The sequence below is a fragment of the Hemitrygon akajei genome, chromosome 14 (assembly GCF_048418815.1).
Source record: "Hemitrygon akajei chromosome 14, sHemAka1.3, whole genome shotgun sequence".
NCBI classification, from domain to species: domain Eukaryota; kingdom Metazoa; phylum Chordata; class Chondrichthyes; order Myliobatiformes; family Dasyatidae; genus Hemitrygon; species Hemitrygon akajei.
In genome coordinates this window covers 36,916,934-36,933,410 of record NC_133137.1, presented here as the reverse complement: position 1 = coordinate 36,933,410, position 16,477 = coordinate 36,916,934, and the positions used below count along the sequence as shown (strand labels likewise).

The 16,477-nt window shown below is 40.1% G+C and overlaps 1 protein-coding gene across 1 annotated transcript in view; it reads left to right on the top strand.

Annotated features, from left to right (window-relative positions):
- Nucleotides 1–16,477, top strand: part of ankrd13a (ankyrin repeat domain 13A) — a 59,135-nt gene that overhangs the window by 25,273 nt on the left and 17,385 nt on the right. Inside the window, exons 4-7 of the mRNA XM_073065839.1 lie at nt 5,920–5,965; nt 8,030–8,173; nt 11,107–11,296; nt 15,649–15,715. Coding sequence (XP_072921940.1) covers nt 5,920–5,965; nt 8,030–8,173; nt 11,107–11,296; nt 15,649–15,715 — 447 coding nt within the window. The remainder of the gene's footprint in view (nt 1–5,919; nt 5,966–8,029; nt 8,174–11,106; nt 11,297–15,648; nt 15,716–16,477) is intronic.

Genomic DNA, 16,477 nt, shown 5'->3' with positions numbered 1-16,477 from the left:
TAATATTACATTGCAAGAGAATGCTAGGTTAGTATTACACAGTGGGTTTGAATGAAGAGCATATGCCATAATTAAGTAATTTATATAGTTGATTCATGTTGGAAAATGAAATTTAATTCTCTAACATCAGAGTCAATGCAAAATCTTAGGCTTAAACTACATTATAGGGCTGGTGCAGTGGAATCATTTTTGCCTAGAAATTCATCCCTGACTGGAGGCACTTAACAAAACAGTGACATCAACATGTTGAACTCAATAACAGATTTTTATTAAAATATCATCTTTTTGACAGAAGTGTGTGTAGGGGAACACTTTGGTTCCAGTGATCATAACACCATTGGTTTCAACTTGATCATGGATAAAGATAGATCTGGTCCTTGGGTTGAGGTTCTCAACTGGAAAAAGGCCAAATTTGAAGAAATGAGAAAGGATCTAAAAAGCATGGATTGGGACAGGTTGTTCTCTGGCAAGGATGTCGTTGGTAAGTGGGAGGTCTTCTTAAGGAGAAATTTTGAGAGTGCAGAGTTTGTATGTTCCTGTCAGGATTAAAGGCAAAGTGAATAAGAATAAGGAACCTTGGTTCTCTAGGGATATTGGAACTCTGATAAAGAAGAAGAGAGAGATGTATGACATGTATAGGAAACAGGGAGCAAATAAGGTACTTGAGGAGTATAAAAAGTGCAAAAAAATACATAAGAAAGAAATCAGGAGGGCTAAAAGAAGACATGAGGTAGCTTTGGCAGTCAAGGTGAAGGATAATCCAAAGAGCTTCTACAGGTATATTAAGAGCAAAAGGATACTAAGGGATAAAATTGGTCTTCTTGAAGATCAGAGTGGTCGGCTATGTATAGAACCAAAAGAAATGGGGGAGATCTTAAATGGATTTTTTGCGTCTGTATTTACTAAGGAAACTAGCATGGAGTCAATGGAAATAAGGCAAAGAAGTAGTGAGGTCATGGAACCTATGCAGATTGAAGAGGAGGAGGTGCTTGCTATCTTGATGTAAATCAGAGTAGATAAATCCCCAGGACCTGACAGGGTATTCTCTCGGACCTTGAAGGAGACTAGTGTTGACTTTGCAGGGGCCCTGGCAGATATATTTAAAATGTCGGTATCTATGGGTGAGGTGCCGGAGGATTGGAGAATAGCTCATGTTGTTCCGTTGTTTAAAAATGGCTCTAAAAGTAATCCAGGAAATTATAGGCCAGTAAGTTTGACGTCGGTAGAAGGTAAATTATTGGAAGGAGTACTAAGAGATAGGATCTACAAGTATTTAGATAGACAGGGACTTATTAGGGAGAGTCAACAGGGCTTTGTGCGTGGTAGGTCATGTTTAACAAATCTATTAGAGTTTTTCGAGGAGGTTACAAGGAAAGTGGATGAAGGGAAGGCAGTGGATGTTGTCTACATGGACTTTAGTAAGGCCTTTGACAAGGTCCCACATAGGAGGTTCATTAGTAAGATTCAGTCACTAGGTATACATGGTGAGGTAGTAAATTGAATTAGGCATTGGCTCAATGGGAGAAGTCAAAGAGTGGTAGTGGAGGATTGCTTCTCTGAGTGGAGGTCTGTGACTAGTGGTGTGCTACAGGGATCAGTGCTGGGTCCATTGTTATTTGTCATCTATACCAATGATCTGGATGACAATGTGGTAAATTGGATCAGCAAATTTGCTGATGATACAAAGATTGGAGGTGTAGTGGACAGTGAGGAAGGTTCTCAAAGCTTGCAGAGGGATCTGCACCAGCTGGAAAAATGGGATGAAAAATGGCAGATGGAGTTTAATACAGACAAGTATGAGGTATTGGACTTTGGAAGGAAAAACCAAGGTAGAACATACAAGGTAAATGGTAGGGCACTGAGAAGTGCAGTAGAACAGAGGTATCCAGGAATACAGGTACAAAATTAGGGTAGTAAAGAGAGCTTTTGGTACATTGGCCTTTATAAATCAAAGTATTGAGTATAAGAGTTGGAATGTTATGGTGAGGTTGTATAAGGCATTGGTGAGGCTGAATTTGGAGTATTGTGTGCAGTTTTGGTCACTGAATTACAGGAAGGTTATTAATAATGTTGAAAGAGTGCAGAGAAGGTTTTGAAGGATGTTGCCGGGACTTGAGAAACTGAGTTACAGAGAAAGGTTGAATAGGTTAGGACTTTATTCCCTGGAGCGTAGGAGAATGAGGGGAGACTTGATAGAGTTATATAAAATTATGATGGGTATAGATAGAGTGAATGCAAGCAGGCTTTTCTACTGAGGCTAGGGGAGAAAAAAACCAGAGGACATGGTTTAAGGGTGAAGGGGGAAAAGTTTAAAGGAAATATTAGGGGGGGCTTCTTCACACAGAGAGCGGTGGGAGTGTGGAATCAGCTGCCAGATGAAGTGGTAAATGCAGGCTCACTTTTAACATTTAAGAAAAACTTGGACAAGTACATGGATGAGAGGTGTATGGAGGGATATGGGCCAGGTGCAGGTCAGTAGGACTAAGCAGAAAAATGGTTCGGCACAGCCAAGAAGGGCCAAAAGGCCTATTTCTGTGCTGTAATGTTCTGTGGTTCTATGGAAAGCAAAATTTGCTGTAAAAATATCGCACATCCATGTAACTAACATGATAACATATCAAGCAATAGTAAATCTTGCTGTGTTGTCTAGAAGACACTTCACCAGTCATCTGAGAGGCTTCAGTTCTGAGCCAGGGTAGAGGTGTTAGGACTGCACTGTAAGTAGTTGATAGGTGTGTCGTAGCCCCTTTGTTCAGGGATGGGTTTTCCAGTTTCCACCTATCAGACACTTTCAATGCAGTTCTCACACCTCGACCCCCGTGTCTCCACAACAGTTCACACCTCCATTCATGCAAAGAGAAGACTAATGACCCTCTCATTGCCTCTACAACCCTCATATGATTGCAGTATCTTTAAACAACTCACAGAGATTATAAACCGGAAAACTACTCACGGTGGATCAGAATTGAAGAATCTTCGGGTGAGTGGTTGAAAGGTCTTCGGAGAACACAGCAAGTCCAGCTGCCTTGATTTACTACTGCTTCATACACAATGACTGAGAACCTTCATAGGCATAACAACACTACCAACTAGAAATTAATTTCTAGACAAGCATAATTTTAATAAAACATCAAACACTACAGCACGTTACAGGTCCTTTGGCTCACTATATTGTGCCTACCTTTTAACCTACTCCAAGAGTTTTATGCTATTAAAATACCTTTGACTTGAAACATTGAAGTTCAAAAGTTCAAAGGTAAATTTATTATCAAAAACATATATGTCACCATATACAACCCTGAGATTCATTTTCTTGTGAGCAATCACAGTAAATACAAGAAATGCAATAGAAATCAGTGTCTGCAGGAAAATGAATCTCTGGGTTGTTTATAGTAATATATAGGTACTTTATTAGTAAAATTTACTTTCAGCTTTGAAAGACTAGGACAGTTATCAACTAATGTTCAGAAAAAATCTTTCTCTCCACAGTCAATTCCTAGTTACTGATTGCATTCAGCTTTTTTATATTTTTGGTTCAAACTTGTGTGAGGAAGATTTTATTGGCCAGGTTTTTTTCCCAATTCTCTCCCCTTTTGAAAAAGACCAATCTAATTATTTTTTAACTTTCCTTGTTCAATAGAAATGATGGAAGATTCCATGTTTTTAAATACCCTTTGCACCTCAAAACAAATCTACCTTTTTGTTGCACACACGAAATGCTGGAGAAACTCAGCAGGTCAGGCAGCAACTATGGAAAAGAGTGAACTGTCAATATTTTGGGCCGAGACCAGTCTTCAGGACATATTCTGTTAGTTCCCTTAATAATATATTACTGATTACTTTTTTAATTAAACTGTACTTTTCAATTAAAGAATATTACAGTAAGTTGTAAATATATAGTGCCAATTTAAAAATTATTCACCCCCTTGGAAGTTTTCATGTTTTATTATTTTACAACATTGAATCACAGTGGATTTAATTTGACTTTTTGAACACTGATCAATAGAAAAAGGTTCTTTCGTGTCAAAGTGAAAACAGGTATCTACAAAGTGATATAAATTAATTACAAATATCAACCAAAATAATTGATTGCTTAAGTATTCACCCGCTCGAAGATGACAGCAAATCATCACTGGTGCAGCTAATTGGTTTTAGAAGTCATGTAATTAGTTAACTGGAGATCACCTGTGTGCAGTCAAGGTGTTTCAATTGATTGGAGTAAATTACACCTGGATCTGGATGGTCCAACTGCTGATGAGTCAATATCCTGGAAAAACAACACCATGAAGACAAATGAGCACACCAAACAACTTCATGAAAAGGTTATTGAAAAGCACAAGTCAGGAGGTGGTTACAAGAAAATTTCCAAGTAATTGAATATCCATCCCTTGGAGTACAGTTAAGTTAATCATCAAGAAAATAGAAAGAATATGGCACAGCTGTAAATCTGCCTAGAGCAGGCCGTCCTCAACAACTGGTGACCGTGCAAGTAGGAGACTAGTGAGGGAGGCCACCAAGAGACTTATGACAACTCTGGAGGAGTTACAAGCTTCAGTGGCTGAGATGGGAGAGACTGCGCATACAACAACTATTGCCCGGTTACTTCACCAGTTGCAGCTTTATGGGAGAGTGGCAAAGAAAAAGCCACTGTTATAAAAAAACTCACATGAAATCTTGGCTAGAGTTTGCCAGAAGGCATGTGGGAGACTCTGAAGTTAGCTGGAAGAAGGTTCTATGGTCTGATAAAACCAAAATTGAGCTTTTTGGCCAACAGACTAAATGCTATGTTTGGCATAAGCCACACACCATTCCTACCGTGGTGGTGGTTGCATCATGCTGTGGGATGCTTAACTGCAGCAGGCCCTGGAGGGCTTATGAAGGTAGGAGGTAAAATACAGAGAAATCCTGGAGAAAAACCTGATGCAGTCTGCAAGACAGCTGCAACTTGGGAGAAGATTTGTTTTCCAGCAAGACAGTGATCCCAAGCATAAAGCCAAAGCTACACAGGAATGGATTAAAAACAACAAAGATAATATCGATGCAATGCTCCTCAGACAGGATGAAGAGGTCAATACTCCCCAATGCCATTAGGCTTTACAATTCTACCGCCAGGACTTAAGAACTTTTTAAAAGCTATTATTAATGCTTTTTGAGACGGTGATTTAGATGCATATCATATTTTTTTTACTGAGTTAAGTATTGTATGTAATTAGTTTTGCTACAACAAGTGTATGGGACATTGGAAAAAAAAGTTGAATTTCCCCATGGGGATGAATAAAGTATCTATCTATCTATCTATCTATCTAATCCAATTGAGAGTTTGTGGCTGGACTTGAAAAGACCTGTTCACTCACAATCCCATGAAATCTGACAGAGCCTGAGCAGTTTTGCAAAGAAGAATGGGGGGAAATTGCATTGTCCAGATGTGCAAAGCTGATGGAGACCTATCCACACAGACTCAAGGCTGTAATTGCTGCCAAGGGTGCATGGTGCATCTACTAAATACTGACTTGAGGGGGGGGGGGGGTGAGTAATTCTGCAATCAATTATTTTGCGTTTAATAATTGTTATAAATTTAGACCAATTTATAGAAAATTGTTTTCACTTTGACACTGAAGTGTCCTTTCTGTTGATCAGTGTCAAAAAAGTCAAATTAAATCCACTGTAATTCAATGCTGTAAAACAATAAAACATGAAAACTTCCGGGGGAGGGTGTGAATACTTTTTATAGGCACTGTAGCAGCTAATTTAGATAGATAGATAGATAGATAGATACTTTATTCATCCCCATGGGGAAATTCAAATTTAGGCCTTTTACAGGACTGACTCAGTGCTGAGGAGTTGTTTGTGCTATTTTGGGTTTAAGTGCTGCATTCTATTTGATGTACTGAACCTATTTTTTTAATTTTTTTTTACCAGACTTCTGATTTCTATGTGGAGATGAAGTGGGAGTTTACCAGCTGGAGTAAGTGACTCTTGCTTTCAGATTAACTAATTTTCTGAATGTGTACAGTGGCAATGATACTATCTGCATGGCTTTTGTTATATCTTGGGGGTGATTTACTCCCAAATAGAGCTGCCCTGGTAATGAGAAACCAAGAGGCAGGTAAAAGCTAAACACAATTCACAGCCCCTACCATGGGCTATAAATCTGGATTCTTACCTAACTTAGATTGTGGAAATATTACAGATGTCCAGGACATTTCACCTCCCTATTGTGTAACTTCCAAACTGACATGCATTGGCTCTTTCCTGCAATCACGTGGATTTTTACCCAACAATGTTTCTATTGTCTAGAAATTCAATTGCATGATGATTCTTTTTCCAGCATCATCCAATTAAAATCAGTTGTTTTCTGGAGTGAAATACAAATGCATGTTTTTTGTATCACTCAACAATTCAACCATTTCCTGTCATGAGCTCCCCTCATAATCCCACACGATGTTTGGAGCGTTGCAGGGGAAATCAGAACATGTCCTGAGATATCGTTGGGTATTCCAGGAGTAAATACTGGTGCTGAACTGGGAGGTCTGCATACTAGGTCAAATATATGCCACTATCCCTCTGTTGAATCCTCTCCAATGTCAGCACATCCTATCTTAGATGAGGGGCCCAAAACTGCTCACAATACTTGGCAAGTGAGGCCTCACCAGTGCCTTATAAGGCCTTAACATTTCATCCTTGTTTTTATATTCTAGTCCTCTTGAAATGAATGCTGACATTATTTTTGCCTTCCTCACCACAGACTCAACTGCAAATTAACCTTTAGGGATCCTGTACAAGGACTTCCAAGTCCCTTTGCAGCTCAGATATTTTAATTTTGTCTCCATTTAGAAAATGGTTCACACTTTTATTTCTTCTGCCAAAGTCCATGATCATACACTTCCCAACACTGTATTCCATCTGCCACTGCTTTGCCCATTCTCCTAATCTGTCCAAGTCCTTCTGTAGCCTAAGTTCTTCCTCAGCACTACCTGCCCCTCCACCTATCTTCATATCATCGGCAAACTTGGGCACAAAGCCATCAATTCCGTCATCCAATTCATCAACATATAGTGTAAAAGAAGTGGTCCCAACACAGAGCCTGTGGAATACCATTTATTACCGCAGCCAACCAGAAAAGGCTCCCTTTATTCCAACTCTTTGCCTCCTGCCAATCAGCCACTGCTCTATTCATGCTGGTATCTTTTCTGTAACACCATTGGCTCTTAACTCGTTAAGCAACCTCGTGTGGCACCTTGTCAAAGGCCTACTGAAAAACCAAATGCACAACATCTGCCTACTCTCTTTTGTCTATCCTTCTTGGTATTTCTTCAAAGAATTCCAACAGATTATTAGGCAAGATTTTCCCTTCAGGAAACCATGCTGACTTTGGCCTATTTTATCATGTCCTTCCAACTACCCTGAAACCATATCCTTAACAAACAACTCTGACATCTTCCCAACCACGGAGGTCAGTGGTTAACTGGCCTATAATTTCCTTTCTTCTGCCTCTCTCCCTTATTGATGAGTGGAGTGACATTTGCAATTTTCCTGTCCTCCAGAACCATTCCAGAATCTATTGATTCTTGAAAGATCAGTACTAATGCCTTCACAATCTCTTAAGCATCCTTGTTCAGAACCCTGCGGTGTAGAACATCTGGTCAAGGTGATTTATCTACCTTCAGACCTTTCAGTTTCCCAAGCACCTTCTCCCTCGTAATGGTAACTTCACTCACTTCTGCCCCCTAACACTCTCGAACTTCTGGCATGCTACTAGCGTCATCCACAGTGAAGACTGATGCAAGTATTTATGCTTTTGGTGAAATGCAATTGTATTTTAAACTTGTATGATGAAGCTTTATGTAAAGGAACAAACACTAAATTTCAAACAATATTTGTACATGAAAGACAGAATTTCAGTATGGGCATCTGTATTCAAAGGTACAGAAGTAAAAAATATTTTTTTCTTCTCACTTCCTGCAACAAATTAAGGCTTAAAATATATATTTTTTCCCCTGCACATTTCCCTGATTTTTCTCTTTCCCAGTTCCTCTAGTGTCCAAGATGTGCCCAAGTGATGTATACCGTATATGGAAGAGCGGTGCCAACCTACGAGTAGATACTACCTTACTGAACTTTGAGAATATGAAATGGGAAAGGGGCCATCGCAGCTACATTTTTAAGGGCAAAGGTAAATATGGAACTTCAAATTTGGGTAACTATGCTTTGTTAGTTTTATTTTCATCTTCCTCAGTTTATAGCAGTCTTGTTGGTGGTCATATTGTAACCCAAGCAATTCATTAAGCACAGTTTTATTAATTGGGGCAGCCACTGATTTGGGACAAGGGACAACTCTTAAAGAACAAAAAACAAATTGAGAAAACAGCCCGGATTCCCTTCATTTCTTTAGGACACTATGCCACTTATTTGGGGCAGGAGACTGTTGCCAATCAGTGTCAGTTGCTTGCACTTTTGTGTCCGTTCGACATTATACCGTGCTCAGAGTGAGTGGTTTTTAAATAGCTTCAGTTCCATGTGTTTATGTTCAAAAAGCAAGTAATGTTTTTTGTCACTGAGTTGGCAAGAAATAAGCAGTAAGACAATTCCGAATTGTTTTGCTCACTCTAGTTTCAAGCATGCAGGCTTGGAAATACCATAAATGACCAGGAGTAAAAATGAAATGATTTTTCTACTTCAACAAGTTAGGAACTACAAAGAATTTGAAGCCATTGACCATCATCTTAGATTTGGAGGATTCAGTCATCGAAAGCATTGTATGAAAGCAGTCTGTTATCTGCACTAGGTACCCATGCTGATTTTGTTCAATGCATCCACTGGATGAATTCCTCCATCACTAACTATTAGGAACTAATACACAGTTTTATAGTACTGTAGTACTTTTGGTAGTGCTCTAATTTGTTCTGTATTTCATTTAAAAACAGAATTTGTTACTCTGTTTTATTTTATACTTTTTCAACCATTTCCATGAAATTTCCATTAATTGGGGGAGCCACTTAATTCGGTCAAAATATACTGGTCCCAATGTATAGCAATTAACCGGGATCCAATGTATATGAGAACATGGAAAATAATCTGGATGTAACAAGACTACCACAAAGGAATAGTCAGAACCAGCACGTGACATGAAATTTGTTAACTTCGCAGCAAGCAGTTCAATGCAATACATAATCTAGTAGAGAGAGAGAGAAAAAAAAGATAATACAGAAATAAACAAGTATATCAATTACTTATATTGAATAGATTATTTTAAAAATGTGCAAAAACAGAAATACTGTATATTAAAAAAGTGAGGTAGTGTCCAAAGCTTCAAAGTCCATTTAGGAATCAGATGGCAGATGGGAAGAAGCTGTTCCTGAATCACTGAGTGTGTCCCTTTAGGCTTCTGTATCTCCTGCCTGATGGTAACTGTGAGAAAAGGACATGCTCTGGGTGCTGGACGTCCTTAATAATGGACGCTGCCTTTCTGAGACACTGCTCCCTAAAGATGTCCTGGATACTTTGTAGGCTAGTACCCAAGATGGAGCTGACTAGATTTACAACCTTCTGCAGCTTCTTTTCATCCTGTGCAGTAGCCCCTCCATACCAAACAGTGATGCAGCCTGTCAGAATGCTCTCCACGATGCAACTATAGACATTTTTGAGCGTGTTTGTTGACATGCCAAATTGCTTCAAACTCCTAATAAAGTATAAAGTTTCCAGGAACTTGAAGCTGCTCACTCTCTCTACTTCTGATCCCTCTATGAGGATTGGTACGTGGTCCTTCGTCTTGCCCGTCCTGAAGTCCACAATCAGTCCTGTTGTCTTACTGACATTGAGTGCCAGGTTGTTGCTGCGGCACCATATCACTAGTTGGCATATCTCACTCCTGTACGCCCTCTCGACACCACCTGAGATTCTACCAACAATGGTTGTATCGTCAGCAAATTTGTAGATGGTGTTTGAGCTATGCCTAGCCACACAGTCATGTGTATACAGACAGTGGAGCAGTGAGCTAAGCACACCCCTGAGGTGCGCCAGTGTTGATCGTCAGCAAAGAGGATATATAGCCTAGTGAAATTCTGAGTCATAGAAATCAGAAAGACTCAAAGTTACATCTTGTTCTGATCCTCATTAAGGGTGTTACATTTGGTTTCTTCCCTCTTCCCTCTTTGCTCTTTGGCTAACAGAATTTTGAGAAGGAAAGTGCTAAGACAGGATTTGCACACTGTAACCTATATTTGATTTTTGATGGAAAATATGCAAAGATATACATTCAGTGGCCACTTTATTAGGTACTTACTGTATATTAAAAAAAAAGGTGGCCACAGAACTGGACTCCATGTGGTTTTCGCCTGCTGTTGCCCATCCACTTCAAAGTTTGATGTGTTGTGCATTCAGAGATAATCTTCTGCACATCACTTGTGTAATGCATAGTTATTTGAGTTTCTGTCTCCTTCCTGTCAGTTTAAACCAGTCTGGCCATTCACCTTGAACCCCTCATTAGGAAAGCATTTTTGCCCACAGAGCTGGCACTCACTAGCGTTTTTTGTTCAATGCACAATTTTCTGTAAACTCTAGAGATTACTGTGCATGAAAATCCCAGCAGCTCAACAGTTTCTGAGATACTCAAATCGCCCCATATGGCACCAACAATCAATCCATGATCAAAGTCACGTAGATCATATTTCTTCCCCATTCCGTGTTTGATCTGAACAACAACTGTATGTGTTTATGCACTGAGTTGCCACCACATTATTGGCTGATTAGGTTTTCGCATTAACGAGCTGGTTTACCTAATAAAGTGGCCACTGAATCTATGCGTAATAATAATTAGCTTGGCCATGTGAACTCTCATTGGCAAAATCACCTGTATGTATATCCCAGATTAGAGTGGTAATTTATTACAGTTTGACAGCTCACCCTTTTGAATCTGGATTATATCAGTCATCAAATGCCGTGGTGAGAAGATCAATGCAGAGAAAATTTTTATCTAGCGAAACAAAAAGGAATTGAAATTCCAAGTCTTCATGAACTATTTTGTCTAATTATGTAGACTATTTTTAATTTGCAATGATCTGTCAGTAACTTTCTTTAAGGTTGTTATGATTTTCTTTCTGGTGACAGCTGACAGGGCCGAGTTTATAGAAGTGGACCACGACAACCAAGTCGTGGACCTGGAACACTTTGAGCTCTCACAAGAACAACAAGGTCTCACACTGTCGTCCGTAAGGCCAACAGCAGATCAAGTTGCAAGCCGTCTTACTTCCCCCATTGTTTCCACATACCTTGATACAAAAAACATATCCTTTGAAAGGTAATGTTAGCCTTGCACCATACCTGAGGTTCAGTGTATTGGTGTGTCAGGGGAATCTTAAGTTTAAACAATCAAAGATCTGAACACGAGAAAATCTGCAGATGCTGGAAATCCAAGCAACACTCACAAAATACTGGAGGAACTCAGCAGGTCAGGCAGCATCTATGGAAAGGAGTAAATGGTTAACATTTCAGGCCAAGACTTTTCTCCAGTCCCAAAGAAGGGCCTCAGCCTGAAATATTGACTGTTCACTCTTTTCCATAGACGTTGCCTGACCTGCAGAGTTTCTCCAGCATTTTGTGAGTATTGAATCAAATACCTGATTTTGTTAATAGTTTATGCAATCAAATGCAAACCAATTACAAGGAAATTTCTTCAAAGTCCCAAGTAAATTTTATTATCAAAGTGCATATACGTCACAGTATACAAGCCTGAGATTTATTTTCTTGTGGGCATACTCAGCAAATCTTATAGAATAGTAACTATAACAGGAATTTATGAATAAAGTAGTCAAATACTTTATATTCAGTAATTAATAAATAAGAGAAATTTCTTTGGCTAGATAGAGGATGGTGGTGGCTGTGGTGGCCAAGTCATTGGGTATATTTAAAGTGGAGTTGGATAGGTTCTTAATTAATAAGGTCATCAAAGGTTACAGGGAGAAGGTAGGACAATGTGGTTGAGAGGGATAATAAATCAGCTATGATGGGCAAATGGCCTAATTCTGCTCCTAAGATTTATGGTCTTAAGTTATTAAAGACCATGTTGTGTAATTAATTTGATTATAAAGTAACCTTTTCATTATGGAAGTTGTGTAGATGTCCCTATCATGTGGACTAGAAAAAAGACTAAAATAATCTAATAATAAATAAAATAATGAAATAAAATGATAAAATAAGATGAATTTGTATATTTGGTCTTGCATGGTAAAGTTACATATGGATGAAAAAGGAAAGAATAAGCAGCAAGCAACTTTTTTTGGAGGCCTTGGTTAAAAAGGGATGAACAATAATGGGGTAGAAATGGCTGTGCACTTGTCTGAGCAGAGCAAACATTCTGGCTGAAATGTTCTTGTGATTGATACGTTAGTCTATTTTATTCATAGATGCAGTTCTCGCATAAGTAGTATTGGACCATGAAAGAGATGACCCAGTTAAACCTTCCTTACATTTTGAGTGGACTGTCGATACAAACTTCCCCTCTCTGCTTTCTATAGGGATCGCTCTCTATGTGACTCACTTGACCCTCCTGGCACTTACCCCACAAGAGTGACAAATGCCACACTTGTCTTTTCACCTCCTCCCTCATCACCATTCAGGGGTCCAAACAGTCCTTCCAGGAGAGGTAACACTTTACCTGTTAGGGTCATCTGTTATATCCAGTGCTCCAGGTGTGGTCTCTATATCAGTGATACCCGATGCAGATTGAAGGACCACTTTGTCGAGCATCTTAGCCCCGTTTGCACCCAGAGGCAGGATCTCCTGGTGGCTACCCATTTCATTTTGACTTCCCATCCATTCCAAACTGGTATCTCTGTCTGTGTAAAGACGAGGAAATCTGCAGATGCTGGAAATTCAAGCAACACACACAAAATGCTAGTGGAACACAGCAGGCCAGGCAGTACCTATAGGAAGAAGCACTGTCGACGTTTCGGGCCGAGACCCTTCGTCAAGACTAACTGAAAGGAAAGATAGTAAGAGATTTGGAAGTAGGAGGGGGAGGGGAAAATGCGAAATGATAGGAGAGGACGGGAGGGGGTGGGGTAAACCTGAGAGCCGGAAAGGTGATTGGCAAAAGGGATACAGAGCTGGAGAAGGGAAAGGATCATGGGACAGGAGGCCTAGGGAGAAAGAAAGGGGGAGGGGGGAGCACCAGAGGGTGATAGAGAACAGGCGGAGTGATGGGCTGAGAGAGAGAAAAAGATGAGGGGGGAGAAAACTAAATATATCAGGGATGGGGTAAGAAGGGGAGGAGGGGCATTAACAGAAACTAGAGAAGTCAATCTTCATGCCATCAGGTTGTAGGCTACCCAGTCGGTATACAAGGTGTTGTTCCTCCAACCTGAGTGTGGCTTCATCTTGACAGTAGAGGAGGCCATGGATAGACATATCAGAATGGGAATGGGACGTGGAATTAAAATGTGTGGCCACTGGGAGATTCTGCTTTCTCTGGCGGACAGAGTGTAGGTGTTCAGCGAAACAGTCTCCCAGTCTGCGTCGGGTCTCACCAATATATAAAAGGCCACACCGGGAGCACCGGACGCAGTATACCACACCAGCCAACTAACAGGTGAAGTGTCGCCTCACCTGGAAGGACTGTCTGGAGCCCTGAATGGTGGTGAGGGAGGAAATGTAAGGGCAGGTGTAACACTTGTTCTGCTTGCAAGGATAAGTGCCAGGAGTGAGATCGTTGGGAAGGGATGGGGGGGGGAGATGAATGAACAAGGGAGTTGCGTAGGGAGCGATCCCTGCGGAAAGCAGAAAGGGGGGAGGGAAACATGTGCTTGGTAGTGGGATCCCGTTGGAGGTGGCGGAAGTTACGGAGAATTATACGTTGGACCCGGAGGCTGGTGGAGTGGTAGGTGAGGACAAGGGGAACCCTATCCCGAGTGGGGTGGTGGGCGGATGGGTTGAGGGCAGATATGCAGGAAATGGGAGAGATGAGTTTAAGAGCAGAGTTGATGGTGGAAGAAGAGAAGCCCTTTTGTTTAAAAAAAGGAAGACATCTCCTTCGTGTGTCTGTGGTTTCTTCTACTGCTATGATGAGGCCAAACTCAGGTTAGAAGAACAAGACCTCATATTCCGTCTGGGTAGCTTCCAACCTGATAGCATGAACATTGATTTCTCCAACTTAAGGTAATTTCTCCCCCTTCCCTCCTTCATCCTTTCATCCCCCCCTGCTTTTTATTCCGGCTGCTTTTTTCCAGTCCTGAGGAACAGTCTTGGCCCAAAATGGCAACTGTTTATTCCCCTCCATAGATGCTATCTGATTAGCTGTGTTCCTTCACACATTCTAGTGCTTTCAATCTCTCTCCTCATTTCTTCTCATTTTCTCTCTTTTTAATCTCACTTTTACTCTTGCACTCCCTCTTTGTTTCATGATCCTCTCGAAAGTGTTAGAACTCCAGGTCAGTCTGACAAGCATTTGTGAGATGTTGAAGTAGTGAATCAATTGGGAATGGTCCTGAAACATAGAGTACATGGTAAAATGTTTATTTTTAGAAATCATGTCATATCAGTCATGTGATAGCTTTAAGATAAGTAATGTGATGGTTTAAAGAGGCCCCTTGTTCAAAAGTGCTGGGGTTTTCATCACGGGTATGGACCCCCCCACCAGTGAACACATCTCTACAGTACACAGTTGTATCATCCATCATCAGGGACCCCCACCACCCAGGACATGCTTTCTTCTCACTGCTGCCATCAGGAAGGTGGTACAGGAGCCTCAGGTCCCACACCACCAGATTCAGGAATAGTTATTGCTCCTCATCTATCAGGCTCCTGAACCAGGTGGGGATAAAGTCACTCAATTTCACTTGCCTCATCACTGAACTGTTCCCACAACCTATGCACTCAATTCGAGGACTCTTTATTTCAGGTTCACAATATTTATTGTTTATTTATTATTATTCATTCTTTTCTTTTGTATTTGCACAGTTTGTTGTCATTTGCACACTGGTTGTCTAGCCTGTTGGGTGTGGTCTTTCATTAATTTTATTGTGTTCTTGTGTTTACTGTGAATGCCCATAAGAAAATGAATTTCAGGATTGACATGTACTTTGATAATAAATTTACTTTGAACTTTTGCTTGTCATATTGATTGAGATTTTGGTTGAGGAGCCTGGAAGGAAGAGAAACAGAAATAAACCTGAATTTCAGGAAATGTTAGCTAACATCTATGTGCTTTGACTTTGGAACTCTAACTTGTAACCCCTCCAATTTTATTTGACAATAAGACTGAAGCATGGGGTAATGTAATGCCATACAGTCTGTTTCAGTTTCCCTGAAATGTGAACATGTTGGACTGGTCCTATTTTATATCCAGGTTGCTGGTTGAAACTAGATATTTTAATGAATGTCATTCAGAAGTGGAATTCTAAATGTTCTTAAATATAATTTATTTAACATTCATTTTCCACATTTAAGAGAAGTTTGGATATGTACATGGATGGGAGGGGGGGTATGAGGGTTATTACCTAGATGCAGGTTGATGGGACTAGGTTGAATTATAGCTTGGCACAGAGAGGATGGCACAGAAGGGCTTATTTCTGTGCTTTAGTGCTCTATGACTCTATTTGATGTGTTTATTTGTGTGGGGAATGTGATGTAATTAATTCTCTGCTTACCCACCAGGAATAAATCTGGATTCTGGGGTTGGCGAACAGACAAGACTGATGTTATTCAAGAGTATGAGGCCAAGGTACTATAAATTCTGCAAATAACTCGATTCATTATTTTCTTTCTTTTTAATATTCCTGTCAGAAACATGCTGTTGAAAACTTTTGAGGGGACTTTTCACAACAGCTGTCATCTCCTCATAGTTCTCTGAAAATTTTGATTTGGGGAGATCATTTCATGATTGTAGTATAGTTCCTATCTTAAAGACGGGTTGAAACTTAATGTGTCAAATCAGGGAAAAAAATTGCATGTCATTGAATAAAATTCTGAATCAGAATTAGGTTTAATATCACCAGCATATGTTGTGAAATTTGTTAACTTTGCGACAGCAGTAGAATGCAATACATAGTAATAAAGAAAAAAATTGAATTACAGTAAGTGCATATGTGTATATTAGATATTTTAAATAAATAGTGCAAAAACAGAAATAAAAAGTAGGTTGGTGGTGTTCATGGGTTCAATGTCCATTTGGAAATCTGATGGCGGTGGGGAAGAAGTTGTTCCTGAATCATTGAGTGTGTGCCTTCAGGCTTCTGTACCTCCTCCCTGATGGTAGCAATAAGAAGAGGGTATGTCCTGGGTGATGGGGGTCCTTTTGAGGCATTGTTCTTTGAAGATGTCCTGGATAGCCCCTTCCATGCCAGACAAAATGGTCTCTACGGGATATCTGTAGAAATGCTGTAGCGTCTTAGGTGACAAACCATATCTCCTCAAACTCCTAATGAAATATAGCCACTGTCTTGCCTCTTTACAGCTGCATTGATATGCTGGGACCAGGTTAGAT